Source organism: Carcharhinus amblyrhynchos, chromosome 5, assembly GCF_965287045.1.
Source record: "Carcharhinus amblyrhynchos chromosome 5, sCarAmb.v2.hapA, whole genome shotgun sequence".
NCBI classification, from domain to species: Eukaryota; Metazoa; Chordata; class Chondrichthyes; order Carcharhiniformes; family Carcharhinidae; genus Carcharhinus; species Carcharhinus amblyrhynchos.
Genome location: NC_137328.1, coordinates 50182676 through 50209311, shown reverse-complemented (window position 1 = coordinate 50209311; position 26636 = coordinate 50182676). Strand labels below are relative to the sequence as shown.

The 26636-nt window shown below is 41.2% G+C and overlaps 1 protein-coding gene across 1 annotated transcript in view; it reads left to right on the top strand.

Annotated features, from left to right (window-relative positions):
* Window positions 1–26636, top strand: part of syk (spleen tyrosine kinase) — a 145965-nt gene that overhangs the window by 73398 nt on the left and 45931 nt on the right. The window contains exon 3 of the mRNA XM_080189669.1: window positions 14134–14294. Within this exon, the coding sequence (XP_080045795.1) occupies window positions 14134–14294 (161 nt within the window). The remainder of the gene's footprint in view (window positions 1–14133; window positions 14295–26636) is intronic.

Sequence of the window (26636 nt, the reverse complement as noted above, 5' to 3'; positions counted from 1 at the left end):
AAAATTCCTTGAAAATAAGGCCAGGATTCTTCGCTCCCAAACCAGGTCGCTCACTGCACCCATCTCAGGAGAACCACTTCTGTATGGCAGGCTCTACTTTCCGGGGGAGCAGAGCATTGTTGTGGGTTAAAATTGAGCATGGAATTCGGTCTTAGAAAACTGAAACTGAAAGGCAGATAAATCATGTTGAGGTATTTTGAGAACTTTGGTTAGACTACACTTGGAGCATTGTGAATAGTACTGTTCTCCATATTGTCAAAAGTGGTGAGGAGGCACCAAAGAAGCAATAAAAATTTACCAGAATATGCCAGAAATGATAAGTTATACCTATCAGGAAATATAAACCCGTTGGAAACTTTTCTTTCATAAATAAGAGACTGAGGGGTGACCTGATAAAAATCTTCTAGATTTTGAGCATTTGATAGAGTTCATATAAAGAAGAGTTCCATTTGTGAGTGAGATCAGAACAAGGAACCTTAAGTAAAGATAGTCATTGATAGTTCCAATGGGAAATTCAAGAAAAACATCTTTATTCACAGAGTAATTAGAATATAGAAACCCCTGCTATAGGGAGTAACTTTGGTGATTAATAGAATGGTAAGTGAGATAAGCTCGTGATGGCAAAATATATCATAGGATATATGAAAGAGGTTAGATGAAGAAGGGTGGCGCATCAACATTGGCATGGATATGTTCAACCTATTTCTGTGCTGCAAATATTTTGTAATGCTGTGCACTTTGTAATACATTGCACGACATGACTTGGATCACTGATTCACCATTTGTAGATTGTCACCTTCGCCTCCTGCTTCTTCCGCAAACCTCAACAAAATGACATCTTGATGCAGAACTGATGGAATTCATGAGAAGCTTGTTCTGGGTTTAGAGTGGAAACCACACTTGCTGTGGAGTGGTGCTGCCTTTTTCTTTAATAGTATTTGAGTTATTGCTGAGAAGGCCGGCACTTATGGTGGTGGGCCATACTTGTGATTTGATATAACTGAATAGTTTACTAGGGCAGAGGACAGCAAGAGCCTTTATCACATTGACGCTGAACTGGAATCATAGATAAGGCAGTTGGGGTAAGGTCAGCAAGTTGCATTTGCCGAAGATCAATAGTGAACCAGCTGAGCTTTTACAACAATAGAATGGCTTTATTTCCACTTTTAAAAATGTAATCCAAATTCTCAAAGTGATTGAATTAGAACTCATATTCTCTGAATTGTTCGATGTACAGATAAAGAATCTCATTTTTTATCTGGAAGACTGATCATCCATTCTTTACAATTAGAAATATTTTTGAATTGTGGAACAGACCAACCAATTTCACTCTGTCTTGGCACAGTGGTTAGCACTACTGCCTCACAGTGCCAGGGACCTGGGTTTGAACCCCAGCTTAAGTCACTGTCTGTGTGGAGTTTGCACATTCTCCCCGTGTCTGCATGGGTTTCTTCCGGGTGCCCCGATTTCCTCCCACAGTCCAAAAATATGCAGGTTAGGTTGCGTGGCCACGCTAAACTGCCCCGTAGTGTCAGGGGAACTAGCTAGGGTAAATGCATGGGGTTATGGGGATGGAGCCCAGGTAGGATTGTGCCAAATAGCCTCCTTCTACACTGTAGGATTCTGTGATTTTGTGATTCTAGGATCCCACTGATAACCTGCCATGTTGCATGTGAATCCTGCCATCATGTGAAAAGCATGTGAAAATTAGCATCTTTTTCATTATTAATCATTCTCGATAACAATATTGTCTTCATTAAATATTTAAAACATATTGTGGAAATGAGATGGTCTCATAGCTATTGTTATCCAAGTTTGCTCAAGCTTTCTTCATAGTATATATCCTCCAAACCAGGCAACATCCTGGTAAATCCCTTCTAATGCATCCTTTCCAATGCATTAACATCCTTCTGGTGGCAACCAGAATTGTACAAAATACTCTAAATGCAGCTAACCAATGTCTTATGCAGTATTAATCCTAAGTGAGCCTTACAAAATAGCAGATTGACACACAAACTTAAGGCCCCTAATTTGAATTATTGCCAATATGTATAAACTCCTTCAGACTTAAAATAGCTGGTAACCAGCTGCTTATCTGAAGTCTCAAACTTTCTGAATGAGCCTTTTTCGAACCAAAGTCACTCTCACTAGTACAATTAACAATCAAAGTCATTTTGAATTCAGATGAGCTTTCTCTTCAATAAGACATATGACCAGCAGACAAGGTCAGTTGGTTGTTATTCAGCAATCTTTGAACATAGGTTGAGCCCTAACTTAGCTTGGATTTGCTATAACTGAGACAAAGGTACTAGTAGAACTATATTGGATACTAAGAGTATAATTTCCTTCTATATATTTGTTTTAAGATCCAAGATCCGCTGATACGGTCAAATTAGAAATTGCAAGCATCTTTATTACACTATTGTCATGTTATGATTAGCTTTAATTACTATCTATAACTTCATGTATAAGCTGTAGCTTGTAAGTACAAGGTGGCACGGTGGCACAGTGCCAGAGACCTCAAGTGCCAGGGACGTGGGTTCGATTGCCGGCTTGGGTCCCTATCTGTGTGGAGTTTGCATGTTCTCCCAGTATCTGCATGGGTTTCCTCTGGGTGCTGCGGTTTCCTCCCACAGTCTGAAAGATGTGCGGTTTAGGTGTATTGACCCGATTAGGCGCCGGAATGTGGCAACTAGGAGAACTTTACAATAACTTCATTGCAGTGTTAATGTAAGCCTTACTTGTGACAAATAAATAAACATTTTAAGTTTTAGCTGGATTCAATAAAAGACCTGTATTTTAGAAGCATAAAAGGTTCTAAACTCAAATATATATTTTCTTGGGATCCACATATTTACACAACTCTAAGGGTCTGAGTTAGACTTCTGGGAGCTGATATTGGAGAATTCTGCAATAATGAATTCTGTTACAATATAATCCCGTGAATGTTTATCCCAAGATAACAGAGTTAACTTGGAAATTCCTGGCAGAGAAGACTTTTAATATGAGGACCTTGTTTAAGACAACATTCCTTTTAATATTTAGAAATTTCTTTTACTTGAGATTCTAAGATAACAATAAGTTCAAGTGGACAAATTTATTTTGTGGGGACTTGATAAAGATAGTTGAATAAATAATACTGAATAGTCATTTGGAAATTGTCACCTGAGACATAAGGTGACTGGGCTCAAGTTCCACTCCATGAACTCGAGCAGAAAATCCATGGGCTGACATGTCACCATTACATCAATCTGAGAGGGCCTGTCCTACATTTTATCTGCAAGTTCAGACAATGTTGTGAACCGTGCGCTCGTTAGAAAATTTTAAACTGCTAAATTTTAAATCATTTACATTTTGCTTACTTTTCCTTTGTTGCTGCTTTTCTCAAAACTGTTCATCCAATCATCCTTTCCCTCCCTTTAGTTCTCTTTGCACAAGTGATTTAACATTACATTCATCCACTCTCAGTCCTTCCTCTGTCCAGATCTTCATCCTTTAATGGGTTAGGGATGTACTTAATTTGTTCAATTTTTCATCAAGCTCCAAAATGCCTTATTGCCCTCTCTGTGCCATTACCAACTTGCCCTTCCAGTATTTTTGACTCAAAATTTTAAAAACCTAAACATGAGGGACATACTAACATCAGAGCACACTGTGAATTGACCCATACCAGCACATTCTGGGTAAATGCATTTCCAGGTGAGAAAAATACAGGAAATATTCTCAAGTAGAAATAACAAGGAGCAATTCCACTAGAGCTTTCATAATTTCCTGACATAACAATAATGGAAATTTGATGGAAATTTATCCAAATGGGTGTGAAAGGCCATTCACGCTATTTCTCCAAGATTTGCATAAAGTTACAGCAATAGATTTGAAGTCCTGCAGTAATTCTTCAAATATCATGGTTAGCAATGAGATTGAAATAGCTGTTTCTGAGAACCAGTTTTAATCAATAATAGAGGTAGTTGAATTATGTATCTACTATGTGCAAAGTTTTAAGACTGGTATTTTCTACAATTTTGATGGTGTCATTTTGACATGGCATCATTACATGCCACTTATGGCAGTTGTGCATTATTTACAATATGAATTCAGTTTTAAAAATCTAAAAAACACAACCTTTGGTATCATTAAAAGTGACTATCAAGTTATCATACTGTCATAAAAATGTAACTGGTTCACTAATATCCTTCAAGGAAAGGAAACTTGCTGTTCCTCCATCATTGTTAACTTTTAATTCCCCTCTGAAGTGGCCCTGCAAGGCACCACCATCTCCTCAAGACTTCAGGGGATGGATAATATTGCAAAAGGAAGACCTAAATTTATGTAATGTCTTTTATGACCTCAGGAATTTCCAAAGAGCAATGAAATATTTTTGAAGTGTAGGCTCTTTACTAATGCAGGCAATGCAGCAATCAATTTGCACAGAACAAGTTTGCACAAAGAAGCAATGATCAGCTCATCTGTTCAATGTGTTAGTTAAAGGATAAATGTTCACGTTGCTTTTTCAGGTGGACATGATAATGTACTGGTTATGTTACTGGACTATCAGCAACAGGGTCTGAACTAAGGAGGAGTTCAAATCCCACTATTACCATTTGACAATTTGAATTCAGTTTTAAAAATTTAAAAAACACAACTTTTAATATCATTAAAAATGACTATCAAGTTATCAGACTGTCATAAAAATGTAACTGGTTCACTATGTTCTTCAAGAGAAGGAAACTTGCTGTTCCTCCATCATTGTTAACTTTTAATTCCCCTCTGAAGTGGCTCTGCAAGGCACCACCATCTTCTCGAGGCATCAGTGGATGGATAATAATAAGAACATAAGAACATAAGAAATAGGAGCAGAAGTAGGCCATCTAGCCCTTCGAGCCTGCCCCGCCATTCAATAAGATCATGGCTGATCTGTCGCTGCTCAGTTCCACTTTCCCGCTTTCTCCCCATAACCCTCAATCCCCTCTCTTATCAAAAACCCATCAACCCGCGTCTTAAAAATATTTAGTGAGGCAGCCTCCACCACTTCAACGGGCAGAGAATTCCAGAGATTCACCACCCTTTGAGTGAAGAAGTTCCTCCTCAACTCCGTTCTAAACCGCCCCCCTTTTATCTTGAGGCTGTGCCCCCTAGTCCTACTGTCTTTTTTGAGCGGGAAGAGTCTCTCCACCTCTATCCTATCCATCCCATTCATCATCTTATACGTCTCAATGAGATCTCCCCTCATTCTTCTAAACTCTAACGAGTACAAGCCCAGTTTATTCAGCCTCTCCTCATAGCTCAACCCCCTCAACTCCGGTATCAGCCTAGTAAGCCTCTTCTGCACTCCCTCCAAGGCCAAAATATCTTTGCGCAGGTACGGCGCCCAAAACTGCACACAGTACTCCAGCTGTGGCGTCACCAATGCCCTATACAGCTGCAGCAAGACCTCCCTACTTTTATATTCAATCCCCCTCGCTGTGAAGGCCAGCATCCCATTCGCCTTCCTGACCACCTGCTGCACCTGCAAGCTGGGTTTTGCGACTCATGCACAAGGACCCCGAGGTCCCTCTGCACCGTCGCCTGCTGCAGTTTTTCGCCCCGTAAGTAATAGTCCTTCCTACCATTCTTCCTACCAAAGTGGACCACCTCACACTTGCCAACATTAAATTCCATTTGCCATTTCCTGGCCCATTCGCCCAGCCTATCTAGATCCTTCTGCAGACTCTCCACACCCTCCGCGCAATTTGCCGTTCCACCAATCTTGGTGTCATCAGCAAATTTCGACACCATACACTCGGTTCCCTCCTCCAGATCATCTATATAAATGGTAAAAAGCTGAGGCCCCAGCACCGACCCCCCGGGCACTCCACTAGTCACCATCCGCCAATCCGAATAGCACCCGTTGACCCCCACTCTCTGCCTCCTATTTGACAACCAATCCTCTATCCACGCTAACACCCTACCCCCAACTCCATGTCCCTCGACCTTCTGCAATAACCTCTTGTGAGGTACTTTGTCAAACGCCTTCTGAAAATCTAGAAAGACCACATCCACCGGCTCTCCTCTATCCACCGCCCTAGACACATCCTCATAGAATGAATTGGGACCTTGCAAGTAAGACCTGACAATGAGTTAAAAAAAACTTTCTGGCAATAAATTTGATACTTATTCTTGTTACATTATTAAGTTAACAGATCCCATGACAAAGGGTAAAATTTGGATACATACAAGCTGTATTGGTGGCAGTCAAAATTTCTCAAAAGTTGAGTGACAGAAAAACAATGGCCCGTGGAAGTCACTATTGGATTGCCACCCTTGCAATTACTTTAATATTATCACCACTTCTTCCACACAATTTCAGCTTAGACTGTTTACTGGCCCCTTCCACGAACACAAGTTGGTCAGTTTCAATAAGCTCAGAATTGAGTTTTGCTGCTGTTTTTGGAACGCAGTGATGAGTTCTTCCAACCGACATTTCTTCACAATTTCAGGAACCTCACACCAGCAACCTCGCCCAATCTTCCACATTCAAGGTGGGAGAGACAGGAAGCGTGTCCCAGGCAGCGTCAGTGCAGAGTAACTGGGGTGCAGCAAAGTAATTCACTCCATTTTACACCAGTGGAGGGACAGGGAGGCACCAGACAGGAGACGGTGAAGGTGAGCAGTGGGAGGCTGGAGGAATTTACAGAGATGGAGAATTGCGAGGCCAAGTACATATTTGAAAACAAGGATGGGAATTTTAAAATTGAGGCATTGCTTTACTGAGAACTAAAGTAGTTCAGAGAATAGAGGTGGCAGGCATAAATAGGACTTGGTGCAAGCAAAGATTTAAACACATTCAAGTCTGCTAGACCTCAAATTGGCAGGTAGAACCTTCATGCTGGTGTATTGTTCATATTTATTATGTCCAGTTTGGCAGCAAGTTCCAAGTGATTGTAGATGTCTCTGATTTGTTTATGCTACAAGCTTTTGACAATGAAGCTCTAGTGATTGGCAACACCTTGTATACATATAATCGGGCATAAGAACTGATTTAACAATCCCCCTGTTATTTCATGTTTGATCTACAAGACCAATAAAGAACAGACGCTTTGACCTCATCCATTTGGTTTGACTCAAACATAGGTGCCTGCTCTAAGACAAAAGTCATCTTAATTACTTATCTAAACTGTGATGTAAGGAGAATATAGCATGAAGAACATACACACTCGGGATCATAATTATGATCTTGACTGTCCTCATAGAATCATAGAACCCCACAGTTAGCAGAAGGAGACTATTCAGCCCATTGAGTCTGCACAGCAAGGCATCTTTCCCAGACCCACCTCCCGCCATATCCCCATAACACCACACAATTACCCCACCAGTCCCCCCAACCTACATATCTTGGGACACAAGTGGCAATTTAACATGGCCAAATCCACCTAACCTGCACCCTTTTGAATGGTGGGAGGAAACCAGAGCACCCAGAGAAAACTCACGCAGATAAGACATCGGGGAACATGCAAACTGCACACACGCACCCAAGGTTGGAGTTGAACCTGGGTCCCTGGTGCTGTGAAGCAGCAGTGCTAGCCACTGTGCCACCATGCCGCCTACATGTCAATAGGACGTAAATTTTAGCTCCCATCATGTATCCCCTGTAGACTAATCTGTGATTAACTATTGAATTCCTAAATTGTACACAGTACCAGAAAGTGGCTTTCACTCGAGGGGTCACTCCCCAGAATAACTCAGTGTCTTCATGACCTAGGGAGGATAATTGGGGTTAAAAGTAATTCTGAAAAACTAGTTGTAGATCGTTCAAAAGTGATTCAGTTCATTTGTTAGCAGGAAAACGATGTTATTGAATTCTCCACAGGATGTTCTATTTTTATTGATGTAGCTATATCACTGTCAGCATATGACTATGAATGCATCCTACGTTTAGTCATTCCCATCTTCCTTAGCAAGTCAAATGAAAACTATTCTGGAAACTTTGGCAGATGATGCAATTAAAAAACCATCAGTCTAGACCAGGCAGCTGGTTAGCAGCATAGAGTATCAAAAGACCAACACAAAAGAAAGGAGAAAAGATAACCGTCCATCATTACTGACAGCCACTTTAATTGCTGTGGCATCTAGATGAATGGACAGAGGTGCAGACATACAAAATTTTCCCATCAAGGCATCCAACTGATTCTCTCAGAGATCTCTATTTGTTCCCTCCATTATCCAGCACAATCTGAAATCTTATTCAAAGTGTTGACCATCATAGAGTCATAGAGGTTTACAGCATGGAAACAGGCCCTTTGGCCCAACTTGTCCATGCCACCCCTTTTTTAACCCCTAAGCTAATCCCAATTGGACATGTTTGGCCCATATCCCTCTATACTCATCGTATCAATGTAACTTTCTGAACACTTTTTAAGACAAAACTCTACTACTACCTCTGGCAGCTTGTTCCAGACACTCACCACCCTCTGTGTGAAAAAATTGCCTCTGGACATCTTTATATCTCTCCTCTCTCACCTTAAACCTATGCCCTCTAATTTTAGACTCCCCTACCTTTGGGAAGAGATATTGGCTACCTAGCTGACCTGTGTCCCTCATTATTTTATAGACCTCTATAAGGTCATCCCTATGCCTCCTATGCTCCAGAGGAAAAAATCCCAGTCTACCCAGCCTCTCCATATAACTCAAACCATCAAGTCCCGATAGCATCCTAATAAATCTTTTCTGTACGCTTTCTAGATTAACAATATCCTTTCTATAATTGGGTGACCAAAACTGTACGTACTATTCCAAGTGTGGCCATACCAATGTCTTGCACAACTTCAACAACAATTCCCAACTCCTGTATTCAATATTCTGACCGATGAAACCAAGCATGCCGACTGCCTTCTTCACCACTCTGTCCACCTGTGACTCCACTTTCAAGGAGCTAAGAACCTGTACTCCTAAATCTCTGTTCTATCACTCTCTCCAAAGCCCTACCGTTAACAGTGTTTTCTGCACTCTTTCTAACTTAATAATATCCTTTCTATATTCCTCTACTTTGTTGGAATCATGCACTGTATTAACTGCATTGTTCAATTTAGCACCATCCTCAAATTTTGAAATTATTCATAAGAACATAGGAAATAGGAGCAGGAGTAGGGCATCTAGCCCTTTGAGCCTGCCCTGCCATTCAGTAAGATCATAGCTGATCTGAAGTGGATCAGTTCCACTTTCCCGCTTTCTCCCCATAACCCTTAATTCCCCTGTCTATCAGAAATCTATCTACCCGTGACTTAAATATATTCAACGAGGCAGCCTCCACCACTTCAACGAGCAGAGAATTCCAGAGATTCACCACCCTTTGAGTGAAGAAGTTCCTCCTCAACTCTGATCTAAACTGCTCCCCGCCCCGCCCCCGGCATATTGAGGCTGTGCCCTCTAGTCCTGCTATCCTTTCTAAGCGGGAAGAATCTCATTCATCTGAAGAATCAGAATTCATCTGATTCCTACATCCAAATCGTTAAATATTCTAACACCAACCTTTATGAAAAATGAATTGCGAACCACAGAATCCGTACATTGCAGAAGGAGGCCATATGTCCGATCGACTCTGCACCGACTCGCCGAAAGAGCATCAGATCCAGGCCCACTCCCCTGCCTTATTCCAGGATCTCTGTGCATTTACCATAGCTAATCACCCTAACCTACACATGTTTGGGCATTAAGGAGCAATTTAGCATGGTCAATCCATCTAACCTACACAACTTTAGAGTGTAGGAGGAAACTGGAGCACTTGGAGAAAACGCGCACAGACACAGAAAGAACATGCAAACTTCGAGGGCTGGAATTGAACCCAGGTTACTGGAGCTGTGGGGCAACAGTATCGACCACTGTGCCACCATGCACCCCCCCCACCCCCGCCACCACCTTATTAGGTAACTGTCTTCAACCCTTATTCTCTGATTTCTATTTTGTAGTCAGCTTATTATTGATTCTCATCTCAGTTGTGAATCTGTTATGCTGCAACTTATCAAAGACATTTGGAAATCTAAACCTATTACTACCACACTACATGACCCAAATCCTGCCTTTCTGTCAATTCTTCAAAGAATTCATAAGTTTGGTCAAGAATGATCTCCCATTCTGGAATCCATGCTAATTGTTCTTTATTATATTTTTAGTAGAATTTTTTTGTTGTTACATTTTTGCGCCGCTATCTTTCTTAGCATCAGCATTAAACTAAGCAGCTGATAATTCCCTGAATTTGTTCTCTATTTCGCTTTTTAAAAATAGAAATCACACTTGTCAGTCCTCTGTCACTGTTCCGTTTTTTGAATGATTTTTAAAAATATTTATGATAGTCCCCATGCTGTTTGTGGGAAACTGCCAAACATGTTTCCAACATTATTACAACACTTCAAAAGAACTTCATGATCTGTAAAATGCTTTGAGATGTTCGGTGAATGTGAAATTTCTTTCTCTCTCGCAATCTCTCTCTTTCTCATGCTCTCTCTTTCTTTCTATCTTTCTCTTTCTCACCTCTCTCGCTAGTGTTTTCTTTCTCTATTTGTTTCTTTCTCTTTCTCTCATTCTCACCCTCTGTCTTTCTTTCTTTAACTCTCTTTCTCATCCTCTTTCGTGCTCTATTTCTTGCCCCCTTTTGCTCTCTCTTTCACTCTTTCTTTCTCTACCTTACTTCTCTTTTTTCTCTTTTTACTTTCATTCTTTCTTTGGTGCCTGTTTGTCTCTATTTCTCACCCTCTTTTGCTCTCTCTTTTTCACACTTTTTCACTTTTTCCTTTTTTTCCTCTGTCTCCTTTCAACCTCTTGTTCTTTTCTGCTTTCGCTCTCTCTTTCTCACTCTCAACCTCTTGTTCCTTCTTTATGCGTTGTGGAAGACGATTGTGTTGCTGGAGATAAATCATTTCACTCCCAGGACATCACTGCAGGAGTTTCTCAGGGTAGTGTCCTCAGCCCAACCATCTTCAGCTGCTTCATCAATGGCCTTCCTTCCATGATAAGGTCAGAAGTGGGAATGTTCACCGATCAATCTAACTCATCTCCCTTTGACATTCAATGGCATGACCATTGCTAACTCTCCCACTACCAACATCCTGGGGGTTACCATTGACCTGAAATTGAACTGGACTAGCCATATAAATTCTCTGGCTACATGAACACATAGAGGCCAGGAATTCTGAGGAGACTAACTCACCTCCTGACTCCCCACAGCCTGTCCAGCATTTAAAAGGCACAAGTCATGAGTGTGATGGAATTCCCTCCACTTTCCTGGATGAAGCCATAGAAATGCTACAGTGCGGAAAGAGGCCATTTGGCCCATCGAGTCTGCACCGACAACAATTCCACCCAGGCCCTACCCCCATATCCCTTCATATTTACCCATTAATCTCTCTAAATTATGCATCCCGGGACACTAAGGGACAATTTTGCTTGGCCAATCAACGTAACCCGCACATCTTTGGACTGTGGGAGGAAACCGGAGCACCTGGAGGAAACCCATGCAGACACGGGGAGAATGTGCAAACTCTGCACAGACAGAGACCCGAGCCAGGAATTGAACCCAGGTTCCTGGAGCTGTGAAGCAGCAGTGCTAACCACTGTGCTACCGTGCCACCCCTATGGGCCGTCCAGATGAGTGCAGTTCCAACGACACTCAAGAAATTCAACAACATCCAGGACAAAGTAGCCTGTTTGATTGGCACACCATCCACCACATTAACCATTCAGTCCATGATGCACAGTAGCAGTAGCAAATGCCCTCTACAAGATGCACTGAAGCAATTCACCAAGGTTTCTTTGACAACATCTTCCAAACCTGCGACCTCTATACTAGAAGGACAAGGGAAGCAGATGCATGGGAACACCACCACCTGCAATTACCCTTCCAACCCACGCACCGTCCTAATTTGGAAATATATTGCTGTTCCTTCACTGTCACTGGGTCAAAATCCTGGAACTTCCTTCCTGACAACATTGTGGATGTACCTATGCTACATGGACTGCTGTAGTTCAAGGAAGTAACTCACCGCCAGCTTGTTAAAGGAAATTGGATGTGGGCAATAAATGCTGCCTAGTTAACAATGCCCACATCCTGTGGCGGAATAAATAAGTAACAATATATCTGCCGTGTCACTGCCTTTATCTATACATTTATCATGTGTTTCCCTTGGTACCTTTTTCAGCTCCCAGATTTTCTTTTGTTAATGATGTTCTATTATTTTATTCAGTTCTATTTGGGTTTCACAGATTCTTTGGTTACTTTTCAGTTAAAATTGACATATCTCCCAATGAAGGATCCAGACACATAATATTAATCTGGATTTTCTTTACACTGGTGCTGATGAATCCAATGTATATTCCAATTTCTCTTTATATTGCTGTTATAGTCAGATGAGAATGGCTCACCTCTTTTCCCACTCATTTTTTGACCACAGTAGGAAGAGTGCGCTTGCCACTTCAGTGTGTGTTTAACTGGTTAAGTGCTGTGACTGTCAAATAAACACAGTTTTCTTGTAAAAAGAGAAAATAACATTTATTGTCACTAACACCCAATCTAAATAAAAATAATTTTAAAACCCCAACTCTCATGTACACTTGCATTCAAATGTACAAGCATGCACAAGCAAGTCAGTTACAGAGTGGGAGAATATGCTAAGTAGTTTAAAAGTCCAAAGAAAAATCTTGGTTGTACGTGGATCCAGTAGATTGATGGCTTGGATGGTTTTAGACTGGGCTTGATGGTCTCTCTAAAATCTGTGACACAATGATTCAGAATGTTGACGGGCAATTTATATTTGATTTCTTTGAGTCAGAAGCGTTTGTTTTGCTTTTTAAATGCTACCCAGGCATATAGCTGGTCAAACAACAGATAAGGCTCAAACTTGCAGGATGGATGGAGAAAGAGTAAGAGTATCCACTCAAGTTCCTCCTTCTTCTGTGTCTCCTCATCTTCTATTTTACTGACCCAGAAAAAAGCAGTTTCTTAAAACAGAAAAGGTTAGTTGGCTCATCACAAAATTCCTCTCACCAAATTACCCAAACATGGTCATAGCAAGTTGATTCCAGATCCTTGGTTGATTCATAATTAGATTAAGGCTAGAAAAGTTCCTTTCTCTGCCAGTATCAATTGTTCAAAATGATTGAATACAACAGCCTGTTTCACAGGTTGTGAATGATTCAGAGATGTTGATGGGCAATTTATATTTGATTTCCTGAAGTCAGGAGCAGTAGATTTAGTTTTTAGAAGCTACCCATGTCACATAGCTGGTCAAACAACAGGCAAATACAAGTGAATACACAGGTGATTATCTGGATGTTTGTGAATGCCTCAGGAACTACTACTTCCTCAGGAGGCTAAGGAAATCCAGCATGTCCTCTACAACTCTCACCAATTTTTACAGATGCACCATAGAAAACATTGTTTCCAGATGTATCACAGCTTGGCATGGGCAAAGGATTGTGAATGTAGCTCAGTCTATTACGCAAACCAGCCTCCCATCCATTGACTCTGTCTACACTTCCTGCTGCCTCGGAAGAGCAGCCAGCATAATCAAGGACCCCACACACCCCAGACATTCTCTCTTCCACCTTCTTCCATTGGGAAAAGTTACAAAAGCCTGAGATCATGTACTAACTGACTCAAGAACAGTTTCTTCCCAGCTGCCATCAGACTGTTCAATGGATCTACCATATAGTAAACAGATCTTTCTCTATACCTTAGCTCTGACTGTAACACTACATTCTGCAGCCTCTCTTTTCTTCTCCCACATGAACTCTATGGATGATATATTTTACCTGTAAAGCACACAAGAAACAATACTTTTCAGTGTATCCCAATACATGTGACAATAATAAATCATATCAAATTAAAAACTAGGGTCATTTGCATCCTTTGAGACAGCCTGACTCTTGTGTTCATGGCTTTGAAATAGGTAGGGTGGCAGGTAATCAAATATTCAGCCATCTTAGAAGCTGCTGTTTTAAGCCACTGAAACGCTCTTCAGTTGTTTAAGTAAAATCATTTGTTTCAGCCTGATAAATATATGAAGCCACATTTGATATAAAACATCACTTTATAATTACCACTATTGTGACTGAAGTTATGCATCAATATAATCTGTAAAACATAGACCTTCTCATTGTGTGTAGGGGGATGCTCTCGAACAGGCGATTATTAGTCAAAAGCCGCAACTGGAGAAACTAATTGCAACTACGGCTCATGAGCGAATGCCCTGGTTTCATGGGAAGAAATCTCGAGACGATGCTGAGCGTTGCATTTTAAGAGGTTCGCGGACCAACGGAAAATTTTTGTGAGTAAAAATGTGTACATTTTTTTAAAAAACGCCATTCTCAACTCCATCTATTGGAAATTTCAATGCATGTGTCTAGATGTTCACCATCCTTTTTACCTATATTTTCAGCTATATGAATTAATTCAAATCAAAATAATTTTTCACATGACCAAAGTTAATAGCCAATAGGAACTCAATTGATGAGATTCTCTGGCCTCCTAGCCATGTTTTTTCCTCTGACGGGGGTGGGGTGGGGGAGGGGGGGGGGTGGTGGGGGGGGGGGGGTTGGTGGGGGGGGTGGGGCTGGTGGCGGTGGTGACACGTTGTTTGTTAGTGGCGGGATTCTCTGGAGGCACGAGTTCAGATCCTACCAGGGAATTGATCCCAGCTAGTGAAATTTAAATTCAATTAATAAATTTGGTGATTGTCATAAAAACCCATCTGGTTCACTAATGCCCTTTAGGGAAGAAAATCTGCCATCTGTACCTGGACTGCCAAGATTTGACTTCAGACCCACAGCAATGTGGGTGACTAAATGACTAAGAACTCTAAAAGTGATTAAACCTGATGCACAGCCTGGACTTGACCTGGGCTAGGAAAAACAATGCCAAATTCAGCCCTGTTGATTGGCAAAGCTCTTATTAATATCCAGTGATTTGAATCAAAATTGGGACAGCTGCCCCACAGATATGACAGGCAACAGTCTGACATAATCGTATTTAGACAACCCAGACACTACCATCACCATCGTTTGGATATGTCATGTCCCACCACCAGATGTGCCAGTACACTGGTAAACAGTCAGAAGGGAGTGCCCTAGGCATCCTCAACATTGACTCTGGACCCCACGAAGTTAAACACGAGCAAGGAAACCTCCTGCCAATTATCTTCCCACAGTGATGAATCAGTACCCTTCCATGTTGAACACCAATTGGAAGAAATACTAAGAGTGACAAGGTGATAGAATGTATTCTGTGTGGGGGACTTCAGTGATCATCACTAAGAGTAGCTCAATAGCACAGCTATTGGCCAAATCTGAAAGGACAACAGTTGCTAGACTGGGTTTGCAGCAGGGGCTGAAGGAACCAAGCAGAGGGAAAAACATACATGACCTAACCTCCACCGACCTACCTTTGAAGATACATCTGTCCATATCAGTATTAGTAGGAGTGATCCCCACACAGTCCTTTTAGAGACAAAATCCCACCTTCACATTGAGGGTACCCTCCATCGTGTTGTGAGGCACTATCTATATGCTACATAGGATAGATTAAAACAGATCTAACAATTAAAAACTAGGCATCCATGAGATACTAAGTCATCAGCAGTAGCAGAATTGTACTCAACCACAACCTCATGGCATATCCCCACTCCATCTACCATTATCATCAAGCTGAAAGATCAACCTTAGTTCAATAAGGTCTGCAGGAGAGTATACAAGGAGCAGCACCAGGCATGCCTAACAAAGATATCAATCTGATGAAGCTACAACACAGGAATACTTGTGCCAAACAGCAGAAGCAGCAAGTGATTGACAGCTAAGAAATCCCACAACAAATAGATTAGATCTAAGCTTTGCAGTCCTGCTAGGCCGAACCCTGAATGGTGGTAGACAATTAAACAATTAACAGGACAAGGGTCCACAAATATTCCCAACGTCAATGATGAAGGAGCCCAGAACAAAAGTGCAAAAGATAAGGCTGAAGCATTTGCAACCACCTTCAGCAGAAGTGCTATGTGGGTGCTCTATCTCGGTCTCTTCCTGAGGTCCCTAGTATCACAGATGCCAACCTTCAGCCATTTTGATCCACTCCATGTGAGATCAACTCTCAATTTGGATTCCAGCAGGGGCACTCAGTTTACGTCTTCAATACAGCCTTGGTTCCAACATGGATGAAAGAGCTAAGCACAAGAAGTATCATGAGAGTCACTGTCTTTAACATCAAAGCAACATTTGACTGAATGTGGCATCAAGGAATTAGAGCAAAACTGGAGTCAATGGGAATCATAGAACATAGAACATTGCAGCGCAGAACAGGCCCTTCGGCCCACGATGTTGCGCCGACCAATTAAGAGAAAAGCAATGACCCTCTAACCTAAACCAATCCCTTTCCATCCATAAACCTATCCACGGACCTCTTAAACGCCCCCAAACTAGGCACATCTACAACTGCAGCAGGCAGGGCATTCCATTCCCCCACCACCCTCTGGGTAAAGAACCTACCTCTGACATCCATCCTATAACTACCACCCCTTAATTTAAAGCTATGTCCCCTCGTGCTAGCTTTCTCCATCCGAGGAAAAAGGCTATCACTGTCCACCCTATCTAAACCTCTAATCATCTTATATGTTTCAATAAGGTCCCCCCTTAGCCGCCTTCTTCCTAACGAAAACAACCTCAAATCCCTCAGTCTCTTCTCATAGGACCTCCCCTCCATACCAGGCAACATCCTGGTAAACCTCCTCTGCACCCTCTCCAATGCCTCCACATCCTTCCTATAACCAGAACTGTACACAATACTCCAAGTGCGGCCGCACCAGAGTTTTGTACAGTTGCAACATGACGTTGCGGCTCCTAAATTCAATCCCCCTACCAATAAACGCCAAGACACCGTATGCCTTCCTAACAACCTTATCGACTTGATTTCCAACTTTCAGGGATCTATGCACATATACACCTAGATCCCTCTGTTCGTCAACACTATTCAGAGTCCTACCGTTAGCCCTATACTCTACACATCTGTTATTCCTGCCAAAGTGAATTACCTCACACTTTTCCGCATTAAACTCCATCCGCCACCTCTCGGCCCAGCTCTGCAACTTGTCCAAGTCTCTCTGTAAACTATGATACCCCTCTTCACTATCTACCACTCCTCCAACTTTGGTGTCATCAGCAAATTTACTAATCCATCCTTCTATACCCTCATCCAGATCATTTATAAAAATTACAAACAGCAGTGGCCCCAAAACAGATCCCTGAGGCACACCACTTGTAACCGAACTCCATGACGAATACTTCCCATCAACCACCACCCTCTGTCTTCTATCAGCTAACCAATTCCTGATCCAATTAACTAAATCACCCTCAATCCCATACATCTGCATTTTCTGCAGAAGCCTTCCATGGTGAACCTTATCAAACACCTTACTAAAGTCCATATATACCACGTCAACTGCCTTACCCCCATCCACCTCTTTGGTCACTTTTTCAAAAAACTCAATAAGGTTAGTAAGGCACGACCTACCCTTCACAAAACCGTGCTGACTATCTCCAATCAATTCATTACGCTCTAAATAACTATAAATCCTATCCCTAATAATTTTTTCTAATACTTTGCCCACAACAGAAGTAAGACTCACCGGTCTATAATTCCCGGGGAAGTCTCTATTCCCCTTCTTAAACAATGGGACAACATTCGCTATCCTCCAGTCTTCTGGCACTATACCTGTGACCAACGACGACCTGAAGATCAGAGCCAGAGGCTCTGCAATCGCCTCTCTTGCCTCCCAGAGAATCCTAGGGTAAATCCCGTCCGGCCCAGGGGACTTATCTATTTTCAAACCCTCAAGCATATCTAGCACATCCTCCTTATCTACTGCAATACTATCCAGTTTACAACCCTGTAACCCAGTGTTCTCCACAACTACATTTACGTCTCCCTGCGTGAATATCGAAGAGAAATATTTGTTCAGTGCCTCTCCAATCTCTTCTGGTTCCACACATAGCTTCCCACTGCTGTCTCTGACTGGCCCTAATCTTGCCCTAACCAATCGCCTATTCTTAACATATCTAAAGAAAGCCTTAGGGTTCTCCTTAATCCTATCAGCCAAAGTCTTCTCGTGTCCTCTTTTAGCCCTTCTTAACTCCCTCTTTAACTCCCTCTGGCTAATCTATAGCTTTCCAGTGCACTACCTGAGCCCTCAAGCCTCATCCTGACATAAGCCTCATTTTTCCTTTTAACCAGCGAATCAACTTTTTTAGTGCACCACAGTTCCCTCGCTTGACCATTTCCTCCTTACCTGACAGGGACATACTTATCAAGGACTCGCAGTAGCTGCTCCTTGAATAAACTCCACATTTCGGATGTTTCAAGCCCCTGTAGTTTCCTAGTCCAACCTATGCTCCCTAATTCTCTCCTAATAGCCTCATAATTACCCTTACCCCAGCTATAACTACTGCCCTGAGGTTCATGCCTATCCCTTTCCATCACTAAGGTGAACGTAACCGAATTGTGGTCACTATCACCAAAATGTTCACCAACTTCCAAGTCTAACACCTGGTCTGGCTCATTTCCCAGCACCAAATCCAATATAGCCTCACCTCTAGTTGGCCTATCTACATACTGAGTCAAAAAACCATCCTGCACGCTTTGTGTAAAAACTGACCCCTGTAACGAGCTAGAGCTATAGCTATTCCAATCAATATTAGTAAAGTTAAAGTCTCCCATAACAATTACCCTATTACTTTCACTCCTGTCCAGGATCGTCTCTGCAATCCTTTCCTCTACCTCTCTAGAACTTTTAGGAGAAAACCCTCCAGTGGGTGGGGTATACCTAGCACAAAAGTAAATTACTCTAATTGTTGGAGATCAATCTCACAGTGATAAAACATTGCTACAGGAGTTCCTAGGGTAGAGTCCTCATGTGACCATCTTCAATTACTTCAGTGATTTTTCTTCCATCATAAAGTCAGAAGTGTTCAGTATCATTCACCACTCCCTAGATACAGAAGCAGCCTGTGCCCACATGCAGCAAGACCTGGACAAAGTTCAGGCTTGAACTGATAAGTAGCAAAAAACATTTGTGCCTCACAAGTGCTGGGCAATGACCATCTCCAACAAGAGAAAACCACCTCCCTGTGATCTTCAATGACATTATATCCTGGGGTTACCATTTCCCAGAAACTGAACTGGATCACCCTTATGAATACTGTGACTAAAAGAGCAGGTCAAAGGGTGGAGATTTTGCAGTTAGTAATAACCCTCCTGACTCCCCAAAGACTGTCGACCATCTACAAAGCACAAGTCAGGAGTGTGTTGGAATATTCTCCATTTGCCTGGATGAGGTTTACTCTAACAACACTTGAAAAGCTCAACAGCATTCATGACAAAGCAGGCCGCTCAATTGGCACCATATGAAACATCACTCCCTCCAATACTAACGCACAGTGCCAGCAATGTGTACCATCTACAAGATACACTAGGAATTCACCAAGGTTCCTTCATCAGCACTTTGCAGCAAAGAAGATGCATGCAATACTACCATATGGATATATCCCTCCAAACCACACAGTACCGCGATTTGGAACAATATTACTGTCCTTTCAGTATCGCTAAGTCACAATTCCTTCTTAACAGCACTGTGGGTGTACCTATACCACACAGATTGCAGCGATTCAAGAAAGCAGCTCACCACCATCTTCTCAAGGGTAATTAGGGAGCGGGCAATGAATGCTGACTGAACTAGTGATAACCAAATCCCTTGAACAAGTAAATAAAAATAGTAAGCTCTGCAAAATATCCCATCCATTTTATGAATTTTAATTTAATTGATAGATTATGCTGGGGAACTCATTAACTTTTGCATCTGAAATTCCAAAATGTGCTGCTGGAGAGAAAACCTTTGCAATGAAAGCAAAAATTAAAAACATTTCCCCACTAGTGGCCAAGAGCTAAGCATTTGAAACATTTACTGCTGTGTAGTCAGAAAACGGAAGCAAACCGTTATGGTTAGTCGATACAAACGATTGTGAGTGTCAGCCCAATGCTGAAGAGAACATGGCCCATGTAACTTTTTAAAAAGAACCTTTCGTTGTGCTCAAATTGTTGTCAAGATATTTACTGGAAGCTTGTGGTTTCATAGCTCAATGAAAAAGTGCATGCATGAGCTTCCTGCACTGACCTGTGGTTAAGTGGCAGGCAGATGCTGACAATAACAGCTCAGCAATGGCTCTCAAAGGAGTTCTTGCAGAGCCTCACTTGTAAGTTCAATTCATGAATATTATGTGCAAAAAAAAACAAGTTGGCAAAGCCTTCTTCAGCCCGTAAGCAACCAGAAGCTTACTTCAGCTCCCATTCCACTATTGCCAGGCATCAGACTGTCACCAAGTATCAAATAATCTGATCCTGTTTGGCCTTAGACTCCTGGTAAATTAGATACAGATATGTATAAGACCACCTGGAAGGCTGCACATATAATGCACAAGATCCCAATTAAACAAAATTAATTACTAGCAGGTAATCATAGAATCCCTACAGTGCTGAAAGAGGCCATTTGGCCCATCGAACCTGTACTGACCACAATCCCACCCAGGCCCTATTCCCATATCCCTACAAATTTACCCACTAATCCCCCTAACCTGTGCATCTCAGGACACTCAGGGGCAATTTTAGCATGGCCCGCACATCTTTGGACTGTGGGAGGAAACCGGAGCACCCGGAGGAAACCCACACAGAACATGAGGAGAATGTGCAAACTCCACACAAACAGCGCCCCAGGTCGGGAATCAAATCCAGGTCCCTGAAGCTGTGAAACAACTTTAGTGTGATTAGCAAAAAAATCAAAGGTGACAAGAAAAGAAAGTTTTTTTTTTAACACAATAGCTGATTAAGATTTGAAATGCACTGCTCAATGAATACAAGTTCAATAGTGGCTTCAAAAAGAGGTTGGATAAGGACTGTACTTGAAAGTGAAGACATACAGGGAGAAAGCTGTTGGAAAGAGCCAGTGCAAACTTGAAGGGCTAAATGGTCTTTCTCAGTGTTATACTGTTCTATGTTTTCGCAATTCAATTAATAATGATCAGATGCGCTATGCCACTGTCTAAAACATCTTGGACATATTATTATGACTCCTGTAGAGACTGATAACTTGAACTCCCAATATATTACTGAAAGGATCACAACAGAAAGACTTCCACATTTTAAGAATTTTACTGTAACAAATGAACTACAAGCAACACTGACTAAATACTACTTCTGTCGGCAACCAATACACTAAACTACTACTCCATTTAATATTTAAAATGACTGAAAATCTCCCTCCATTATTATATTTTATCTTGTCCCTTACGTATATACTTCATTCTCCAAAAGCTATTCTCAGCTCTTTGGTCAGCTTATGTGTTCAGAGTCTAGCCAGGGTTCTTTGTGGCTTGTCCATTCTCCCAAAGTAAGCTGCTGAAGACTGTAATTTATTAAAAGCATTAGTCTTTACTTACAGCTATACATCCATATCTTTGCATGAGGTTAGAAATTCTGTTCCCTCCAAATCTCTGTGACTAAATGATGCATCAACTGCTCCTGATTTTAATGTTTTACTCTGCAAGCTCCTCTTACCATTTTCCAATTGGATAGCAACTTTTCCCTGAACCAATTTTCACAGTTAGGGACACATTGGAGATCCCTCTACTCAAAATGAAGCAATCTTTCAGCTTTGTTTAAATACTCACAAACTTTCTTTCTTCAATCCAAGCGTCAACACCCACCTGCATCCTGCATGGTGAATAACAGAGACTTGTTGTCTCTTTCTCTCTCTGCAAACTCTCCCTCTATATTAGATTCTTGCAGGCTGACCCTATCTATGCGGTCCAGGGATATTTTAAGGAAAACCTGCAACCAGTGTGGGCTATTCCCCTCTCAAAGTCCATCTCTATAACAACATGAATCTTGTGGGCTTTATATCCAGGGAGAAATGCTAGTTAGCTATCTTCTAGACCCCAATTTATCATTGAATTAAATAGACAGTTTAAAGTATAGCTGCTTACTAAACCTGACATTCCTAACATCTAATTCCTAACAATCTATTCACCATCAGCACAACTATCCTGATCATTTTTTACAGGTGTGAGTATCTTGCAAAACCTTCCCAGTGATACAACTGTGGCCCACTTGAACTTTTAACAACCGAGCCACCCAAGCTTGTTGTCAGGCGGAATTCAGAACAGGCTACACAACTCCTTCATTTCTCCATTTTACCCTAAATTAAACGCACAATCCGAAAACATAACAATCTTAACATTTGCAACAATATTTTTAAAAAATGAAGTAAAACAGATGGGGGAAACAAAGCAAACCTTGCGTCATTTATTTTCCAGCAAATGGGATTTGCAAAACCACAAGACATTAAACAAGCATGTTGTGGGTGTTTTGTACTGTGGATCTGTGGCATCACTTCTATTCATTGTGTTTGTAATGACAAAGGTCATATTGAACCTGCAGTCCATCTAATGACAGCCAACATAAACTCACTGCTGAGACTGTCTTGGCATAAAGTAAACTTGCCTTTAGGGTAGGTTTCAGACCAGCTGAAATTTAGCTGCAGCTGTCTAGAATCTGTCATCTTCAATATATCTGGTCCATTTCCCATTTCCACTGGACTTACCAGCAAACAATCTATAATATGTACAAAAGATTAAAGATCTCCTTGACCTGTCCACTGCAACTCAATTTCAATAATCTCAGATACTACAATATAGTATGGCACAGGATCTTTCACTGTTACTTATGTAACAGCACAGCTGATTTTTCATTCAGTGCTGCCTAACTTCACTTGAATATCCTTCAACTGAGTCTGTATATTTTGTAATACAGACAGGTTCAGATTCACTCATTTTCCCAAGTGTAGTGTTAAAAAGATTATGCTCTGGAATTTCCTCTGCATTTGTACCCAGATGGAGATATAATTTGGGTTTAAACCATTATGCGTTTCAAATATTTATACAATTTTTGTATTACCCATGTATATACTGTTACAATGTAACCAATGGCAACATGCTGTGGTGGTCAGCTGACCCGGTAGAACTAGGAAGAAGATGGGATTTGGGAGTAGCATTTGTGAACCAGGGCATAGCCCAAGTGGTTGTGTAAAGAAGAATCTTTATTCAACCTTTACTTTGGATTTACTTTGTGGCGTTGTTTTTTGAGTTTATTATTGCGTGCTACTGGAGAATTCTTACTGATGGATGAACAAAGTCTCTTTGATCTTTCATGGCAATCCATCAGATGCTCTGTCTGAACAAATTTCTGCTGATATGAAGGTGAATGTTGAACCTGTGAAAGAGTAATCAAGAATTTAAAATCAGGTGGGACTAAGGGTAAAACTCAGCTTCTGCACTGGTGCCCAAACCATGCTTAATGTCATATTGAAGCAGTTTTGTGAGTGAGCAAGCAGTCTGCCCACATGAAACAGCTTATTATCAGATCCCATTGCAAAACTCACGTACAAATGGGGAAAGTGTGCACTACCAAGTTGTCCCAGATCTTGAGTGGCCTAACCAGTGATCATTAAAGCGGCCACTGGAATTGGCTGAAAACAGCCACAAAACATTTTCCAAATAATCTTTTTTGCCAGAAAAAACAGGGTCCACAGAAATATTGTGACTACTCATGCTCTCAGCTCAACACTTTGGCTTTGCCTGCCCTGATTGAACCTATCTTTGGATTACTCATATTGGAGCTGACTGGAATTTAGGCTTCAATTGGCAAGTTACATTCGGATACTCATTTGCAGAGCACACATCAATCAATCTGCCAACTGGCTGCCCATTTTGTTTGGAGTCATATTTCACTCCTATATCTCACATTATTGCAAGACTGCACGTTATTTCTCCCAACTTTCACATGTCTCCTTTGTGAAAAGGAACAGCAAGGTATTTTGCGATTATCAGATTAAATATGAGTGCAGAAGGTAAGCACTGTCTCGAGTCACCAGCTGCCTGTCAAGGGGCTGCAATAGTAAGTAGTCCTACATGTAGCTGCATTGGAGGGATATTCGATTGGCATTGAAAGACTTTGGTTGTTTTGGCAAGAGCATAAAGGAATTATAGACAAGTAAGCACCATCTAATGTATGTGAGAAGGGTTAGGAATTTGGCTTACTTTCATCATCAGTGCCATATTTTACATAAAGGATATCAATGTATGTTTACAGTTTTCTCTCAAACTTCTAATGCTAGCGAAGTGAAATAGTAACTTAATGTAAAACTGGCCGCATAACATCAAATTTACAAATGTAGCTATTTGGGTCACATTTGACTAATGTCAATACTATGAGTATGTACATCGTATTGTGCAATTACTGACAATTGAAATCTCTATCTAAGTTGGATATCTTACAATATAATCTTGCTCTTTCAGTTTCTTGGTTGATGTGAAATGTGCTCACACAAGAGATATATCTGTATACCTGCTACAAGATGTTTCTTGCAATGCTAATCTCAGTGAAGCTAATTAATTTTTGGGTATCAGCTTATCTGGTTTGTATAGTCCTATCTTTTGCACCTGGGTTCTGGTTCTGTGGTCAACAGGAACTCGGGTGACGAACAGATGTCAGGGACATCAAAAGACAAAACATATGCTTCAAAAATTGACCCAAGCAGTTAAATGTGAAACATGTTTAAAATAACTGTGGCACAATGAGGAGGTTTTAACAGATCATTGGATTCTTTCCTAAGTGTTAGAATGTTTTCATTGTGGAGTAAATGTTTGATCCTGGCTCATATTGAGCCAATCATTATTTCCACAGAAAAGAGAAATACAATGGTTCCATAATTAGTATTGTCATTTTGCAGTAATCTGCCATGTAATGTGCAAATATAAATTGCATTGGTACTCTTTCTGTCCCATAATTAACTAATTCAGAGGAAGACCATCAAATATTATTCGCTGTCCACATTAAACCAACGACAGTTCCGCTGTTAGAAAGTTTGGGATGCGTTAGAGAAGTTACTGGAAGCTTGAAGTCTCTTTGGCATATTCCAAGAACAGCTTCTGATCTGCAGCAATGGATAGCCCTAGCAATTACAGATTCAGTGAGTTTAACACCAATAGTCGAGAGGCTTCTAGAAGCAATTATTTGGACAGAATTAGTAGTCACATGGAAAATTGTGTGTTCATTAGGAGCAGCTAGCATGGATTTCTAAAGTGAAAATCATGTTTAACTAACTTGCAGAAGCCTTTTGAGGATGTAACAGGAACAGTCAATGAGGATAATGCTGTTGATTGTGTACATGATGTGCATGCAGTGCCTCACAACAGATTTGTGAGAGAAGTAATTTTTGGAATAAAAGGGACAGTAGCAACAAGAACACAAAATTGGGTGAATAGTATGAAGCAGAGAGACGGTCAATGGATATTTTTTAGGCTGGGGGAAGATTTGTAGTGATGTTGTCAGTGTCAGTATTGGATCTTGCTTTTCCTGAAATATATTAAGATCTAGATCTTGATGTGCAGGGAGCTGTTTCAAAGTTTGTGGATGATACAAAGTTTGGAAGCATTGTAAACAGTGAAAAGGAGAGTGTAAAGGACTGGACAAGTTGGTGGAGCAGATAGATAGGTGGCAGATGAAATTCAATGCAGGGAAGTACAAAGAGAAGAACGTGGAGAAACAATGGGTGTGATTTTACAGCCTCACTCATTCCAAAACCGAAAACTCCTGCCTGAGGTCTGGACCTTTCCATGGTCTGCCCCTGTCCGCGGGCAGAATGGTAAAGTTCTGGCCAATACAAAATAAGGGGTAAAATTCTTAAGGGGGTTCAGGAGCAGAGGGACCTGGGTATATATACATATGCGTAGACTATTGAAGATGCCAGGGTACATAGAGAGAACAGTTAGTAAAGCGTATATTATCCTGTGTTATATTAATAGGGCACAGAGTGCAAGAGCAACGGCATTATGTTGAACCTATATAAGGCACAAGTTAGACTTCAGCTTGAGTACTGTGTATAGTTCTGTGTGCCACACTACAGGAAGAATGTGAATGCACTGTAGAGAGTGCAGAAGAGATTTACAAGAATGGTTCCATGGATGAGAAACTTCAATTATGATTGGAGAGATTAGGATTGTTCTCTTTGGAGGGAAGAAGGCTAAGAGGAGATTCAGTAGAGATGTTCAAAAACATGAGGTTGCTGGATAGAGTAGATAGGGAGAAACTGTTCCTACTCATAAAAGGATCAAGAGTGAAAGATCACAGATATAAAGTGATTTGCAAAAGAAGCAAATGTGATGTGAGAATTTTTTTTCACACAGGTGGTTTGGGTATGGAATGCACTGCCTGTAAATATGGTGGAGGCAGGTTCAATCAAGGCATTCAAGAGGGCATAAGATAATTATTGAATAGAAACAATGTGCAGGGATATGGTGAAATGGCAGGAAAATGGCACTAAGTCATGATGCTTGTTTGAGAACCAGTGCAGACACAATGGCCAAGCAGCCACCTCCTGCATTGTAGCAATTCTGTGTTTCCGTGATACCATTAACCAATTAGCTGATGTGAAGCAACGAAACCTTGAGTATTTACATATCTTGTTGCATGAACAGAAATCTAGGAGTAATTCCACTTTGGTTTTACCCATCTAAAATAA